The sequence below is a fragment of the Citrus sinensis genome, chromosome 3 (assembly GCF_022201045.2).
Source record: "Citrus sinensis cultivar Valencia sweet orange chromosome 3, DVS_A1.0, whole genome shotgun sequence".
Classification (NCBI taxonomy): Eukaryota; Viridiplantae; Streptophyta; class Magnoliopsida; order Sapindales; family Rutaceae; genus Citrus; species Citrus sinensis.
The window spans coordinates 41,597,641-41,611,936 of record NC_068558.1 but is presented as its reverse complement, the minus strand read 5'-3'; the positions used below and the strand labels follow the sequence as shown (position 1 = coordinate 41,611,936).

At 35.0% G+C, this 14,296-nt stretch overlaps 3 protein-coding genes across 5 annotated transcripts; 2 read left to right on the top strand and 1 right to left on the bottom strand.

Moving 5' to 3' along the window:
* The first annotated feature begins 1,982 nt into the window (after nucleotides 1–1,982).
* On the top strand, nucleotides 1,983–4,007 carry LOC102613173 (uncharacterized). Of its 2 annotated transcripts, XM_006479205.4 has the most exons (3): nucleotides 1,983–2,168; nucleotides 2,251–2,337; nucleotides 2,587–4,007. In XM_006479205.4, exon 3 carries the CDS (start codon nucleotides 2,646–2,648, stop codon nucleotides 3,765–3,767), a length of 1,122 nt encoding a protein of 373 aa, XP_006479268.2. In that variant the 5' UTR covers nucleotides 1,983–2,168; nucleotides 2,251–2,337; nucleotides 2,587–2,645; the 3' UTR covers nucleotides 3,768–4,007. The 2 variants fall into 2 exon arrangements, with proteins under 2 accessions (XP_006479268.2, XP_015386164.2); XM_015530678.3 differs by having other exon boundaries at nucleotides 2,251–4,007.
* Nucleotides 4,008–4,398: 391 nt separating this feature from the next.
* On the bottom strand, nucleotides 4,399–8,252 carry LOC102612670 (purple acid phosphatase 15). Its single transcript, XM_006479202.4, has 7 exons — nucleotides 7,799–8,252; nucleotides 7,458–7,649; nucleotides 6,862–7,195; nucleotides 6,546–6,763; nucleotides 5,923–6,113; nucleotides 5,356–5,640; nucleotides 4,399–5,102 (listed from the first exon to the last, which is right to left on the bottom strand). Exons 1-7 carry the CDS (start codon nucleotides 8,085–8,087, stop codon nucleotides 4,953–4,955), a joined length of 1,659 nt encoding a protein of 552 aa, XP_006479265.2. The 5' UTR covers nucleotides 8,088–8,252; the 3' UTR covers nucleotides 4,399–4,952.
* A 3,390-nt stretch (nucleotides 8,253–11,642) lies between these two features.
* On the top strand, nucleotides 11,643–14,292 carry LOC102612065 (ER lumen protein-retaining receptor-like). 2 transcript variants are annotated; one of them, XM_052438185.1, is made up of 6 exons: nucleotides 11,643–11,763; nucleotides 11,861–12,126; nucleotides 12,264–12,379; nucleotides 12,697–12,770; nucleotides 13,946–14,009; nucleotides 14,080–14,292. In XM_052438185.1, the coding sequence occupies exons 1-6, from the start codon at nucleotides 11,673–11,675 to the stop codon at nucleotides 14,114–14,116; spliced, it is 648 nt and encodes a 215-aa protein (XP_052294145.1). In that variant the 5' UTR covers nucleotides 11,643–11,672; the 3' UTR covers nucleotides 14,117–14,292. The 2 variants fall into 2 exon arrangements, with proteins under 2 accessions (XP_052294145.1, XP_052294144.1); XM_052438184.1 differs by having other exon boundaries at nucleotides 13,946–14,292.
* The last annotated feature ends 4 nt before the right edge of the window (nucleotides 14,293–14,296 follow it).

Sequence of the window (14,296 nt, the reverse complement as noted above, 5' to 3'; positions counted from 1 at the left end):
CAGGTGATGACTAAGAATCAAGACTCAGTTAAAATAAGCCACCACAAAGCTCCTCCGAAAAATCAGGGCACGAGTTTGATCAATTAATGGTTATTGTCACGATCTAAGGTTGTGGGTGTGGGGTATTTATAAAAATCGGAGAAAACCACGCCAGGGAGGGTTCTTTTTCTGTTGGTCTCACTGAGAAAACTTTTGGTTTTAAGGCAATATTTATTAAGCTATATGAGAAATGACATATTTGGTTTTTCCTATAAACCCGATAACTAACTTGAGCGTCGGAGGGTTTACGCCGGAAAAATTTATGGTGCCTATGACAATTCTTAGTAATTTCAGGTACTTGCTTGTCATCAGCTTGAATGTTATCTGCTCATGAATATTCTGTTCATAGTCGGAGGATTTTCTTAGAGATCAACCAGCAACTTCCCACCAAACAAATTTAATGCTGATGCAGGGATCTAAGATCGAGTCACTAACCAACTCATCTGGATTTTGGCATCAACATATATTATTATTATTATTATTATTGTTGTTGTTGTTGTTGTTGTTGTTGTTATTGTTATAATAATAATAATAATATTGAGATACCAAAATAAAAAATAAAGCAATAATATAAAATATTTATTTTAGCTATCAATTATTATATATACACAATACAATGTATTTTATATACATGTTTACAAATGTTTGAATAAATTTTGTTTAACATTATATCAAATTTAGTCATTTATATTCTCACGGTAATTTGACAGTAAAATTTACTAAATACATACAACTACTTTTAAAATTTACAGCACTTTTATAAATAAATTTTAGCAGATTATTAATTGATTATTTTGTTGACGATTATTTATACAGCGCAGCTAACATCAATTATTTAAAAAAATTATAACACTATCGAACTGGCACTTAAACTTTTTTTAATTTTTTAGGGTCGCAATTTGAAAATATTGCAATTTTTTAAGTAATCGCTTTTATTTTGACAATGATGTAGAGAATAGAAATAATCAGTTATTAAAAAAAAATTATTACATGTCTAGTGGCAATATATGTGAGGATATACTTAAAATTATATTAAGGATTAAATTGATTCTCCTAATCAAATTTTGAAAAAATTACTCGAATCATACACTTCAAAATCTATTGTAGAGTTGGGTAATTTTATTTAAAAAAAAAAATCATTAAAGACTAGAATTAATGTTTAACTTTTAAAAAATCCCGTTACCAATCCTAAAAGGACCTGCAATTGAGAAAGAATATTCTGAACGATAATATTCCCGAGTATGATGCCATGCATCTACCAGATAAGATATTGATGATCCATCTACTTCTATCGACTGATTGATTGTCTATTGACATCAACCACTCGTCCATTAGCGACAAACATCTATGATTGCCTATCCGTTATTGCTTTGGTATTTTATACTTGAGGGTAGGATTATTCAAAATGCATTTTCAGCAACGAAGGTGAAAAAAAAAAAATTTGGTTAGACTATTTTTATAAATTTACCATATTTTTTGTGTTTTTTTTTTTCACTAAGAGTAAATATTAACTTTTGATTTACTTAATTTATCGTAAAAATGAATTATAAATTTGTTCAATTACCACTTTTGATTTTCCTAATTTATCGTAAATTAACCTCAAATGGATGAAAATCAGCGGACCACCTGTTAGCATCCATCAATCCACAGATCAAGAATTCAAGATGCGCCACAAGGACTAATCCCCCCGGCGCCCCCCCCCCCCCCCCCCCCCCCCCCCCCAAAAAAAAAAAAAGAAAAAGAAAAAAGGAAGAAGATAAGCCACAAAGAGAAAGCTTCACATTTTACAAAACGAATGAAAGCGAAAACAGAAGGGGCAAAACAGTAAAATCGCATGCGAGCGAACTGAGGTGCAAGTCGCCCTCTTGTGTGGCCCTGGCCCGTAAGACTCGCTCCGCTGTCCAAACTCACTCCTCTCAATCTCATCGTCATCGCTCTCAACACAAACTCAACAATCTCTCTCTCTCAGAAACAGTAAATCGTGAGAGAGAGAAAAAAAAAAAGAAACTAAAAATAAAAATTAAAATAAAACAAAAAGAGAGAGCAAGAAGACACATAAAAGAAACAACAGGGACAGGGAGAGTCATTAAAGAAGAAAAAAAAAAAAAGGCCGATGGTGAATTCTTTTGGTGCGTGCTCACTCAGCCTTTTATTTTTTAATCTTTAACCGTTCACTCACTTGATTTTATATTTTATTATTTAATTTTATAGATAAATAAGTGAAGGGCTGAGGAAATATATCAGATCAACGGCTGTGATTGCCGATTGGGTTCCGAAAGGAGGAGTACCGGACGTAAGGTATCCAATGCTACTTATAGCTGATTATGTACAAAATTTTTGGATCTGCGTGCAGGCTTTGATTGTCAGGATTGGTTTGTATTATTTGGGAAAACAACTTCATATAATCAATTTCATTTCCAATAAGTCTCCGCACAAAAACATAAGTTAGAACTTTCCAATCCTTGAATTCCTCACATTTTTTTAAAAATTAAATTGTTGTTAGTTTTAATATTTATAAATTGGTTCATTTTTGTGTTAACATGGAAGAGAGTGGTGGTGGTGGTGGTGGTGGTGTCATTGGCAGGAGAATAACGCTATTGGACCAAATGTCAGCTGTGCAAGATCGGCGCGACCCGTTGGCCGGCTTGACTCTGGACGCCATCTTGACCAACAAAAGACCCTCGCCGCCCCCGGCTCCCGCCGGGCGTACGCTTCTCGACATTATCCGTGATGAGGATCCCAACGGCAAGAATTTTGGTCATAAGGACAGGAAGAGCTGGAAACTCTTCCGAGACCGGCTCCGGCTTAAGCGAGCCGGCGCCGCCTGGACCTCTTCCGTTAGAATTCCGACTTCCGATATCCCTATCCCGAGCAGCAGCCTCAGCAATTCCAATCCCAGATCGCAATTAATTCGGCGCAGCTCCGTTAGGTTCCAGACTAACCCTGCCGGCGAGTTGGCGTCTCAACTCGAAGATAACAGAGGAGCGCCGCCTCAGTTCGCGCGCCGTCCCTCGAGTAAAGTTGCCTCATCGTCACCGGGTCCAACCCAGTCGTCCCACCACGAGGACTCCCCTGAGGGCGAAGGGTCTCCCACTCGTAGCTCAAGACAACCGCAGTTATCCCGCCACAACTCGACCCGGGTGGAGGCGGCGTCGAACACCGTGTCGGAAGACAACAGCGTCGACCCGTTTGATGTGGCGCGTGAGGGAACTCGCCGCCTGGCAGTGGTGTTGGCGCAGGAGAGACAGCTGTCGGCACGCGAGGCGGTGGCTGCGCAGGAAGCAGCAGAAGCTGAGGCGGCAGCGGCAGAAGCAGAAGCAGAAGCTGAAGCAGAAGCTTCAGTGCAAGTGGAGGCGGAGGCGGAGGCGGCAGAGCCAGTACAGCCGCGACAGCCGAGGATGTCGCTGATGGATTTGTTAGAGGAGACAGACAGGCAAATGGGTTTGGAAGGGTCGAGGTACGCGGTGGGTGAAGATGAAGATGAAGAGGAAGAAGATGAAGCTGAAGCAGAAGCAGAAGGAGAGTACGAGGAGGAAGGCGATGACGTGGAAGAGAATGCTGGAGGGATAGAGCATAATTGCTGCGTGTGCATGGTGAGGCACAAAGGCGCGGCGTTTATCCCGTGTGGACATACTTTTTGCAGGCTCTGTTCAAGGGAGCTCTGGGTCCAGAGAGGAAATTGTCCTCTTTGCAATGGTTTCATTTTGGAAATTCTTGATATATTCTGATTCCTTAATTTGTTTTTTTTTTTTTCCTTTTTTGAAAAATAGGTTTTTGTTCAACTTTATTTGCCTCCCATCTTCTTCTTGTATGATTGATTGTGGAGAAAAAAAAGATCTGTGTAAACAATCTCTCTCTTTCTCTCTGACAGCGTCTCTTTTTCTTTTATGATTTTATGATCATTTTCTGTTGTTAATTAAATTTGGTGAATAACTAATTTATATAAAACTTTCAAGTCTTCATGCGCATTTGTTTTCCAGAATTCTGGGATTTGAAGAACTGTTGTCTTGTTTGAGCAGCGTGCAAAATGGTAAAACATAAAATTAAGAAGAAGATGCAGTGGGGCTCAGTAGTAAAGCAAAAGGCCAAAAAGGACATGTAAGATGCGAAGGGCTGGAAGAATGATGAGTAGTTTTTATCTTTTTTAAAAGGAGGGTCTTAACCATTTTAAAGCCATGATGTAATCTAATAATGGCGTGGAAAGCTCATCTAATCTGCTCTTTTCTTTAATCTTCGAATCAGAATTGCTCAACCTACGCCATCGAGTATTTTGCTATTTCTGCTTTGTTGTGTGCGTCACCTTCACTTATATTTAAAAAATTCTCCAGGGAGAAGCTTTAAAATGAATTGAAACTCAAGTGAATAAATTACATGGGTTTCTATGTTAATGGTAATGGCAGTACTACATAATTCCGATAGGACATGAAAGAAGTAATTGTTTCAGTTACAAAAATATTGTTGACAGGAGGAGGGATTACAAAAATGAAACAACTTCAACCGAAGGCAGAGTAACCTGCAATTTACAATCACCACCGTGTATCAAGTAACTGAAATTCATATCAACTAGCCAGCCTTCACACCATATCCAGAAGTCAGAAATGGATTTGGTGCACAGAAAATCCATAAAGTTACCATTCTATCCATGGGCGTGGAGCCACAAAATTCATCAACATGGGAAACAAAAAATCTCTTTCTTCTCATCTTCAAACCCTTGGAACTATTCTTCCACTCTGCTCTTACATTTAACAATATGAAAACGGCTAGTGATACAATTTCATCTGTTTACTTGGATTTTGTATCGGACGGTCCCACCAGAACCTCCAGAATCTATAATGGTGTATCAATCCGCAGCAATATTGGACACAGATTTTTATCAAGGAGAAAATCGGATTCAGTTTACTAGTAATTGAGTTTTAGCTGGATGCCAACAAAGGCTTGGGTTGTGGCATGCCATGGAAAGGGCACTTATCAGGTTGCCTCACTATGTAAATCTGATCCCCAACTTTATTATTAGAGTCCTGATTCCGGTGCCATGTCCACAGCGCCCAAGTCTCATTCTTCACCTGCAAAACAAATAGAGGTTATCAGATTTTAAAAACCTAGGTGACTCAGAGCTGTGTCACAAGGATTTATTATTCTCGGAATCAAAAGCAACAGTTTCAAATAAAGACTAATGTTTGATTAATAGCAGGGGGATTAAACTCAATGGAATATGCTGTATGATAATATATTTCACAAGAACAGGCCATGAGTCATTATAGTGTTGAACTTTGGCTGAAGAAAAAGAGGAACGAATAGAAGAGAAAGAGAGAGTACCTCGAGGATCCCGTGCCCAAAACTACTTTCTCTGAAGGCACTGTAATCAGGTTGTCGGTCCCAACAGAACTTACCCGCAGCAGGACCAGACGTGAAATTTGTTGCACAAAAGCCACCCATATATGGATCGGGAGTAGATGATGGCTCTGGGCAGTTACCAGGTTCGTCAGCACGTGTGATTGCCATCTTCTCAAGATTTCCACCATCTCCAATTGTGATGTGTACAGGACCGCATGGATCTAAAGTGTAATTAAAAACCCGATTTGACCTCTCATAAGCATGAACCTGGTACATTTTTCAAATAAACAGATGAACATCCAAGAACTTGAAAACAAAACTAGAAATGTTTAGCAGGCCTCTGCTGCTTCCTTTAAAATTAAGTTCCTTCATGATTCTTTCTGTTTTCCATAGAACTAAAAATAAGTTAATTAAATTGCATCAATTTCTCATTGTCTTTTTTGGTCATGATCCAATCCAACTCTCTCAAGTGCTATGAAAATAAGAATGAAATGGTTTCACTCACACGGTTCATTGAACACTTCATAATTGTTCATTATTTTGACTTACATGTCCATTGAAAACTATGTCAACACCATAAGAGTAAAGTAATGCTTCCATCTCCACTCTCATACACTCTGCTTCTCTGTAATGGGAACTGTAAGAACTGTACCAAGGTGGATGCCAAGTGGCTACCAGCCATGGAGTTACAGATCTATCAACATTAGCTAAGTCTTTCTCTAGCCATTTGTATTGATGACCTGCAAAAGGAAGATAAATAAAGAATCATGTAAACTCTCCTTACATAGTTGGTCAAGTGAAGAACTGAAGATGGAACTCAAAATATTTGTTTTTCATTTTCACATTTAATTTTAATGTAAATTGAACATATAGTACTTTCTATTCGCACAAGAGGAAGAGAGATCGATTTCATGTCATGAGGGCCAAAAGTTGATCAAACTCACCGTCAGACTTTCAAATTTCCTTCACCAATCTCACAATATTTAACTGCAGAGTAAATTCTTAGAATCCCCAATTAAAGGACTCAATTTAGATATGTTAAGATTCATCTCATGAAACTGGCTCGATGAAGATATAAGTACTTTCACAAAATTAAGAATTTATGAGCCTCACCTTTTAAACATTGGGCAATGAGTCAGAGAAAAATTATGATAACTGAAAGGTAACATTACCTGACTTATCATAGGAAATGTAGGCTCCGAGCATGATAAAATGAATTCCCCCAGCATTAAAGGAGTAGTAGAATGAGGACAAAGATCCACTTTCTTCAGATGGGAAAGCAAATCTAGAGCTGTATGCAACAAACGTCTGGTTTCCAGCTTGTGCTTCTATCTCATGGTTCCCTTCAACCACCATTATTGGAACTTTGGAAACTAAATTCTGCATAAACCTGTAAAGGAACGTATAGAGATGATATAAAAATAGTACAAACACTCACGACGATAAAGGAAAGCCATAATAGAAAGAGCTTTAAATAGAATTTTCAACCTTCCCCAATAATCCCAACGAGGTTGATACGTCTCATGTATGGGAGTTTTTGAGAATGAGCAAGAATAACAGTCCGAGCCAGTTCCATTAGTGAGGTACAGGTTTGCATAAGTGACATCGCCAACCAACAGCACAAGATCAGGTTCATTACTAATCATGTGATTGATAGTGCAAGTCGTGTTGTAAGTAAGACCAAGATCTCCCACAATTGCTATTCTCTTCGGATAGCTTTGCGGACCAGAAGCCGGCAGAGTTCTAAAATAGTAGACATCACTCATGGCCGGTATCCAAGGATCTCCACATTGGTAATAGTAAGTACTGTTGGATTCCAAACCTATAAAGACATAAGAAACATCACAATCTTTGATTAACAATACCGCACGCTCATATCCAGTGCCGAACTAATCATACTGAACATAACCATAATTCTCTTTATCTTATCATACTGGTAATTAGAACAGAGTTAAAAATCCTGATCACTTGTTTCAACGCAAAAGATTGTATCAACTAAACTAGCAGGCGCCCACGAACTCAACAACATGATGAATGGTGAGAAATTAAAAGACTGTAATTTAATAAGCGTTTCAAAACTGAACCTGTAAGGCGAACATGATGGATGATTCCAGAAGTATAGTTTTGTAGGCCTTCAAATGGATAAAGCTGATCATAAACAAGGGAGTGACCAGTTGCTTCATGATTTAAATTTGTCCTCGACGTCCCATACCGAACGAAGCTGGCTACAGTTTTAGGATCTAATGGCTTTATGTTGTCTCCAATTTGAAATTCCCCTGCAAAAAAAAAAAAAAGGGTGGAAAGAAGAAGCCAACAATCAAACAGATTCATTTTGTTACAAATAAAAATGACTCAATAAAAATTTAACATTCGTATTGAAAAATTCAAAAACAAACACAAAGCAAAATAAAAGATTGGAACCAACCTGTGATCCAAGTGATCCAAATTGAGTCGTGATTGAAGGAGAGAGATACGGATAACTGCTCGGGCTCGAATCCAGTGACGCGGCGGCGCACCAGAGGATCGGTGTCCGGAATATCAACGGCGTTGCCGCGCAAGCTGGCGTCATAGGGCACCGTCTCGGGCTCGAACGGGCCGTCTAAAGTTGAAGGAATATTCGCATTCGTGGCGCGAATATCCAAAGGACTTAACAGGAATATGAAGAATAAGAATATTCCTCCCATTCGATAAGAGTTCGAAAAGGCCATCTCCATTTGTCTCCTCTACTGAATTAAATTCATTTATCGTTGAGAGAGAAGTGAGTGAGCTTAGATTTAATTTATTCAATTGGAAATAAATATATAAAACTGGAAATGAAAAAAAAGTGGGTGGCGTCAGGCAAAGACCGTGAGAGTTTCAACTTCAAAACAGTTAGTAGCCGTTGAGTACGTGACACAGTAGCCAGAGATGGGCGGTTTTGGCATAACCGAAATTATTGTCTGTTTCTTTTTCTTTTTCTTTTATGGAAAGAGAAATACTAAACATTTGGCACGCAGATTTAAACAGCTGGTCCCACTAAAGTGTCGGAATAAAATTTTCTCCATTCACTTTATTTTTCTCAACTGAACGTAAAAGTTATTTAGGCTCGCTTATTATTTTATTTTGGAGCCGACTAAGTTACGTTAAACGTAATTTACGCCAGGCACAGCAACAGTAATAAGTCCCATCACTAGCACTGTTGCTGTATCTGGCGTAAGTTACCTTTAACGTAACTTAGCCAAAGCCTTTTATTTTTATTATTTTGTCTACTAGCTGTTGACTGTTGATTGGTCCACCGAGGACAGAATGTCTTATCTGCTATGAAATGGGCCAAACGTCGAATTGTGATGATCCGATCCAATCCAATCAAGATGCTTAAGTGGCCCGATTTTTGTAGCTAGGTCCAACCCAACAAGGTGACAGTTTAGATTTTCGGAGCCTTTTCTAACTCATTATTATACGACGCATGGGGACGGGGTATTTGCGTCGTCATTTTATGTGATCACACGTATTTTAAAATCCATTTTGTGTCATCACACATTAAAATACTCTTTTGTTTTTTTCCCCTCTCTTCTGAATTCACTAATACAAGGAAAGTAATTTTGATTGGGTCATGTCTCCTTAACTTTGCAATGTGATAATGCAGCGATAAATATTATATACAACAAGTCATAAAAAATTAATTTTTAAGAGAAAAAATAAATCCAGTGAATTAATAGTGCGTTTACTTTATGGAATGGAAATAATATGTAATGAGAATGAACTGTGAATGAGCTGAGAATGAGAATGATGTTCTAATGTTCACTTGGCAAAAATAAAGAAGAATGAGAATGTGCTGAAATGTATGTGTTTACTTAGCAAATAAATGGGAATGATAATCAATTTACCAAAATACCATAATATTAAATAATATAATTTTTATTAATTAGATACACGTATAAATATTATTATAAAAATGATATTAATTAAAAAAATAAAATTAATAATAATAAATGTTAATAATGACAATATTAATAAAAATAAAAATAACTATAATAAATAATAACTATAATAATAATAATAATAATAATAATAATAATAATAATGACATTTAAAATAATAAAATTAATTATGATTTGAATGATGTTAATTTGGAAAATATAAAAAAATTATAGGGATACAAAAGTCAGTTAAGGGAATGAGAATCTTCGTTCCCAACCCCCTATGTGAATGAGATTTTTATTCATTATTCTCAAATTGTATGGTATCCACATATTTTATTCTCATTCCCAAATTACATTTTACTAAATAAATCTAAATTTTATTCTCATTCATTCATTCGCATTCCCTAAACCCTTAAGATTACAAATCTATATCTATATCTATATCTATATCTATATATATAAAGCTGGGACTTGAGGATGAGGAGGTGATGTACCATCACCATTTTCTCATCTTTGTATATTCTCTATTATCTAATAAATAGAGAAATTTTCTTTTAGATTTGACTTTTCATATTCTCATAATTAATTTGATTGTTATTACACAATAACAATTATGTAAAAGTTTTAATGAGGCATATTCTTTGTAATGAATATCCGGGAGTGTTATGAATTTATTAAAATAAATATAGATGTTCATAACATATATCTCTTAGTCTCCCCACTATCTCCCATTAGCAACCTTTAGCTTCCCTATAACTCTCATTATCTCACAAAGAATTATGATCCATAATTTTTTATTAATTTAATGGAGTGATTATGTAACTATAAAATGAGAGCTCATCTTTTTGTTTTGTACACACACAATTGGAATGAATAAAATCATTTTATAATATATTCTCTCATTTTATTCTTTATCTTGTGTTCCTTCTTTATTTGTATTGCTGGCTAATAATTTTTTTTTAAATTTTTTATAAGGCTGCCTCATCTTAAAAAAAAATAATTCATATTTTTTTATCAATTTCATCAAGTGTAAAATAAGAAAAATGATAATATTAAATTCTTTTTTCAAAGTCGCGAGAAGCGCGGTTATATTTTCTAGTATATATATATAAAGTTGGGACTACAAGAGGTGATGTGACATCACCATTTCTCATCATTTCATATTCTCTATTATCTAATAAATTAGTTGAAATTAAAAAATAATTACATTACAAAATAGAAAATAATTATTAGATTATAAATGATTACATGTATTTTCCTCTTTCTATTTAAATTCAACAATATGTAACTAATAATAATAATTAATTATAAGTCTTGAAACATTTATTTATTTTATTCTGCCAACAATTAAATTTTAGTGGTTTAAAATACATTAATTAATTAATATAAGAAGGAAGGTTCATTCATCTTCCCTCAACAATGCCATTAGAGCCTAATTTTAATGTCATAATCCCATATTTAATTATTCAATCTTTTGTTTAGTGCCTTTTGGCTTCTTCAAACTCCATAAACATTAAATATTTAAGATTTGTAGCATCATTATTTTTCATATTTTTTTATTCTCTATTATCTAATATATTGGTTGAGATTAAAAAATAATTACATTACAAAATATTAAAAATCTATATCTATCTATCTATCTATCTATCTATCTATCTATATATATAAAGTTGGGATTAGAGGAGGTGATGTGGCATCACTATTTCTCATCTTCTTATATTCTCTATTATCCAATAAATTGGTTGATATTAAAAAAAATAATTACATTACAAAATATTAAAAATAAAAAATAATTATTAGATTATAAAAGATTACATGTCTCTTCCTCTTTCTATTTAAATTCAATAATATGTAACCATTAATAATAATTAATTATGAATTTTAAAACATTTATTTATTTTATTATACCAACAATTAAACTTTAGTGGCTTAAATATATCAATTAATTAATATAAGAAGGAATGTTCCTTCATCTTCCATCAACAATGCCATTAGGGCTTAATTTTAATTATTGCCTTTTGGTTTCTTCAAACTCTATAAATATTAAATAGTTATAAAAAAATTTATATTTTTTATTAATTTTATCAAGTATAAAATAATAAAAAAATAATACTAAATTTTTTTTTTAAAACCTCACGAAGTACGATTATATTTCCTAATTTTGTTTATAAGCTGCAACTATAGACTAAATAACTCCAAAATAAAAATACACTATATCGTAAATAACAAAAATGATAAATAAACCATTCTTCACATATCAACGCACGCCGCGTGTTAAGCCGTAGCTTTCACACTTTCACTAGCCACCGTTCGACTATCAAATCAAATACAGTATGGCTGACTTGTCGTATAAAGTCTTCGCAAAGTTTGGTCTCCATTTTCTCTAGTTCAACAAAAATGAACATTTTCAGATTAGCGGGTGACATGACCCACTTAGCTAGCGTTCTCGTCTTGCTCCTCAAGATCCACACCATTAAATCTTGTTCTGGTACATTCTCGCTCTCACTGACACAGTGACACTTTTTATTTTGTTTTATTTTTCAATTACCAATAATTTGATTGCGTTGTGTGCATTTCATTTGCAGGCGTTTCATTGAAGACTCAAGAGCTCTACGCTCTGGTTTTCGCCACCCGATACTTGGATATATTCACAGATTTTGTGTCTCTGTACAATACAGTAATGAAGCTTATATTCTTGGGTAGTTCGTTTTCAATTGTTTGGTACATGAGGCATCACAGCATTGTGAGAAGGTCTCACAATAAAGACCAGGACACCTTTCACCGTTTCTTCCTTGTTTTGCCTTGCTTACTTTTGGCTCTTCTTATTAATGAAAATTTCACCTTCAAGGAGGTCCGTTTGTAATTTTGTTTCGCATTTTTCATTTTTCATTTTTCATTTTTTTTAGAAAAGCGGGTATTTTTATTACTTGGGTAACAATGTTTCATTTGTTTATTCTAATGAGGTTTTTCGAATGAATTGGGGGTCAGGTAATGTGGACATTTTCGCTGTATTTAGAAGCTGTTGCAATACTTCCTCAACTTGTACTCTTGCAAAGGACTAGAAACATCGACAATTTGACAGGCCAATATGTATTCTTTCTTGGGTATGCTACAATTCCCTGTATTGTTGGACAGATTTTCTTCTTAATTGTGCATTCTGATAAAATGATTTGAATTTGGAACCCCATTGGCAAAAGAGCGTTGTTTAATGACATTTCTCTTGCTTTGAATAATTTATTTTGTAATAGTTGTTTTGGCTGTTTCTCTTGTCGTCCTTGACTATGCACGAAAGTCTCGTGACAATGAAGATTAGGCTTATGTTTAGTGTTATTGTAGAAATGTGCATATTTATAAGCTTGCACGCCTAAATCTCTGTAAAGAAAAATCCAAATGTTTAATTTTTTTTCCTGTTTTAATGCAGTGCGTATAGAGGGTTATACATCCTAAATTGGGTTTACCGCTACTTCACCGAGCTGCACTATGTGCATTGGATACGTAAGACTTTCTTTGTGTTTAAAAATGTGCACAAATCTGTGGCTTTTTTTCAATTCAACTACTGAGGCATAACTGTCTACATGATTTTCATATGTTAGTATTGACTGAGATTATGGTCATCTTACTGCTGTAATATGTACTGCATCCAGTAACATTAGGATAGGCATACCAATATTTTAAGTTGCCACTGTTTTTCTTCCCTGCATTGAAGCTCTTTTTTTAGTTATTTTTTTTACATTGATATTACAATTAGACTATTATTGATATTACATCAAACTACTACTGATATTTACAATTAAACTATGAATATTATGATTTTACCAACTGCTTTTCATAGAGTCCTTTTGGCGCTTTATTATTCATTCCCCAACTCAAGCTAAGGAAATTAGGAAACATTTCACGCCTTGAAGCTCTTTAGATATAGTAAACAGGAATCTTAAAACTATGAATATGATTTTAGCACCAGGTTTTCATAAGAGTCCTTTTGGCATTGTTATTGTTCAATCCCCAATTCACGCTGTGGAAATTAGGAAACATTTCATGCCTTGGAGCTTTACATACTCTTTGGTATTAAGAAAACTAATCTCCTTGTTGTTGGCGGAGTCCTTGGGCTTGCATAAGTTGTCCAACTTTGTGTAGTTCCAGATTTGGGACATGTTTTTTGCTTGTATTGCACCTGAGAGAAAGGGTTACCTCTTGAATGTCTTTGGTGTCTCCTTACCTATACCATCAGATGGCGGTTCTTCCTCCTTGCTTAAGAATATTTTAGTGCCATAGACATAGTTCTACTTTCAATTACCCTCCGCAAGCCATGATTCCTGGTATGACTAGTTGCAAACATTTCTCAGCTAGTTCAATTTATCTGAGAATTCCCAGGTATATCCCTTGACTTTCAGGCAGGTTGTAATAATTAGCGTATTCGTCCAAAATATCTTAAATCACAAAATTTTAATTGTTCTAAATATCTAGTTGCTTTAGTCTGTATGACTAATTGCTGTAATATTTATGTCAAAATTGTCAAATTCTTCTATTTTCTTTTTCTTCCATTCTTAGGTTCTGCTCCCTACTGTGGATTTTTTTTTTCCTGAATTTTAATGTTACTTTTGTTTTTCTTGAAGCTAATTTTCCTTTCGAATAATTTCTGGTTCCATGATTCTTTTGTTGTTTTGTTGCAGCTTGGATTTCAGGGCTTGTTCAAACATTGCTATATGCTGACTTCTTCTATTATTATTTCGACAGGTATGCCGTTTTATCTTTCCCCATTTTTGTATTAGTGCTCGTTTGATCATCTTGATAAACTGTTTTACAGCTGGAAAAACAACAAGAACCTTCGGTTACCGGCTTAAGTTTGCTCCCCCTCGTATACCTACTGCCGGAGTATCTATCACAAGCTGCATTTGCCGATAATGTTCATTCTAATACTTCGACTGCTAAATTCTTGTGTTCCTTAATTCCTTGTACACCATTTATACAACAAAAAACGTTTCTGTTTAATATGAAGAAAGTAGATGTTCTTTTTTCAGTTT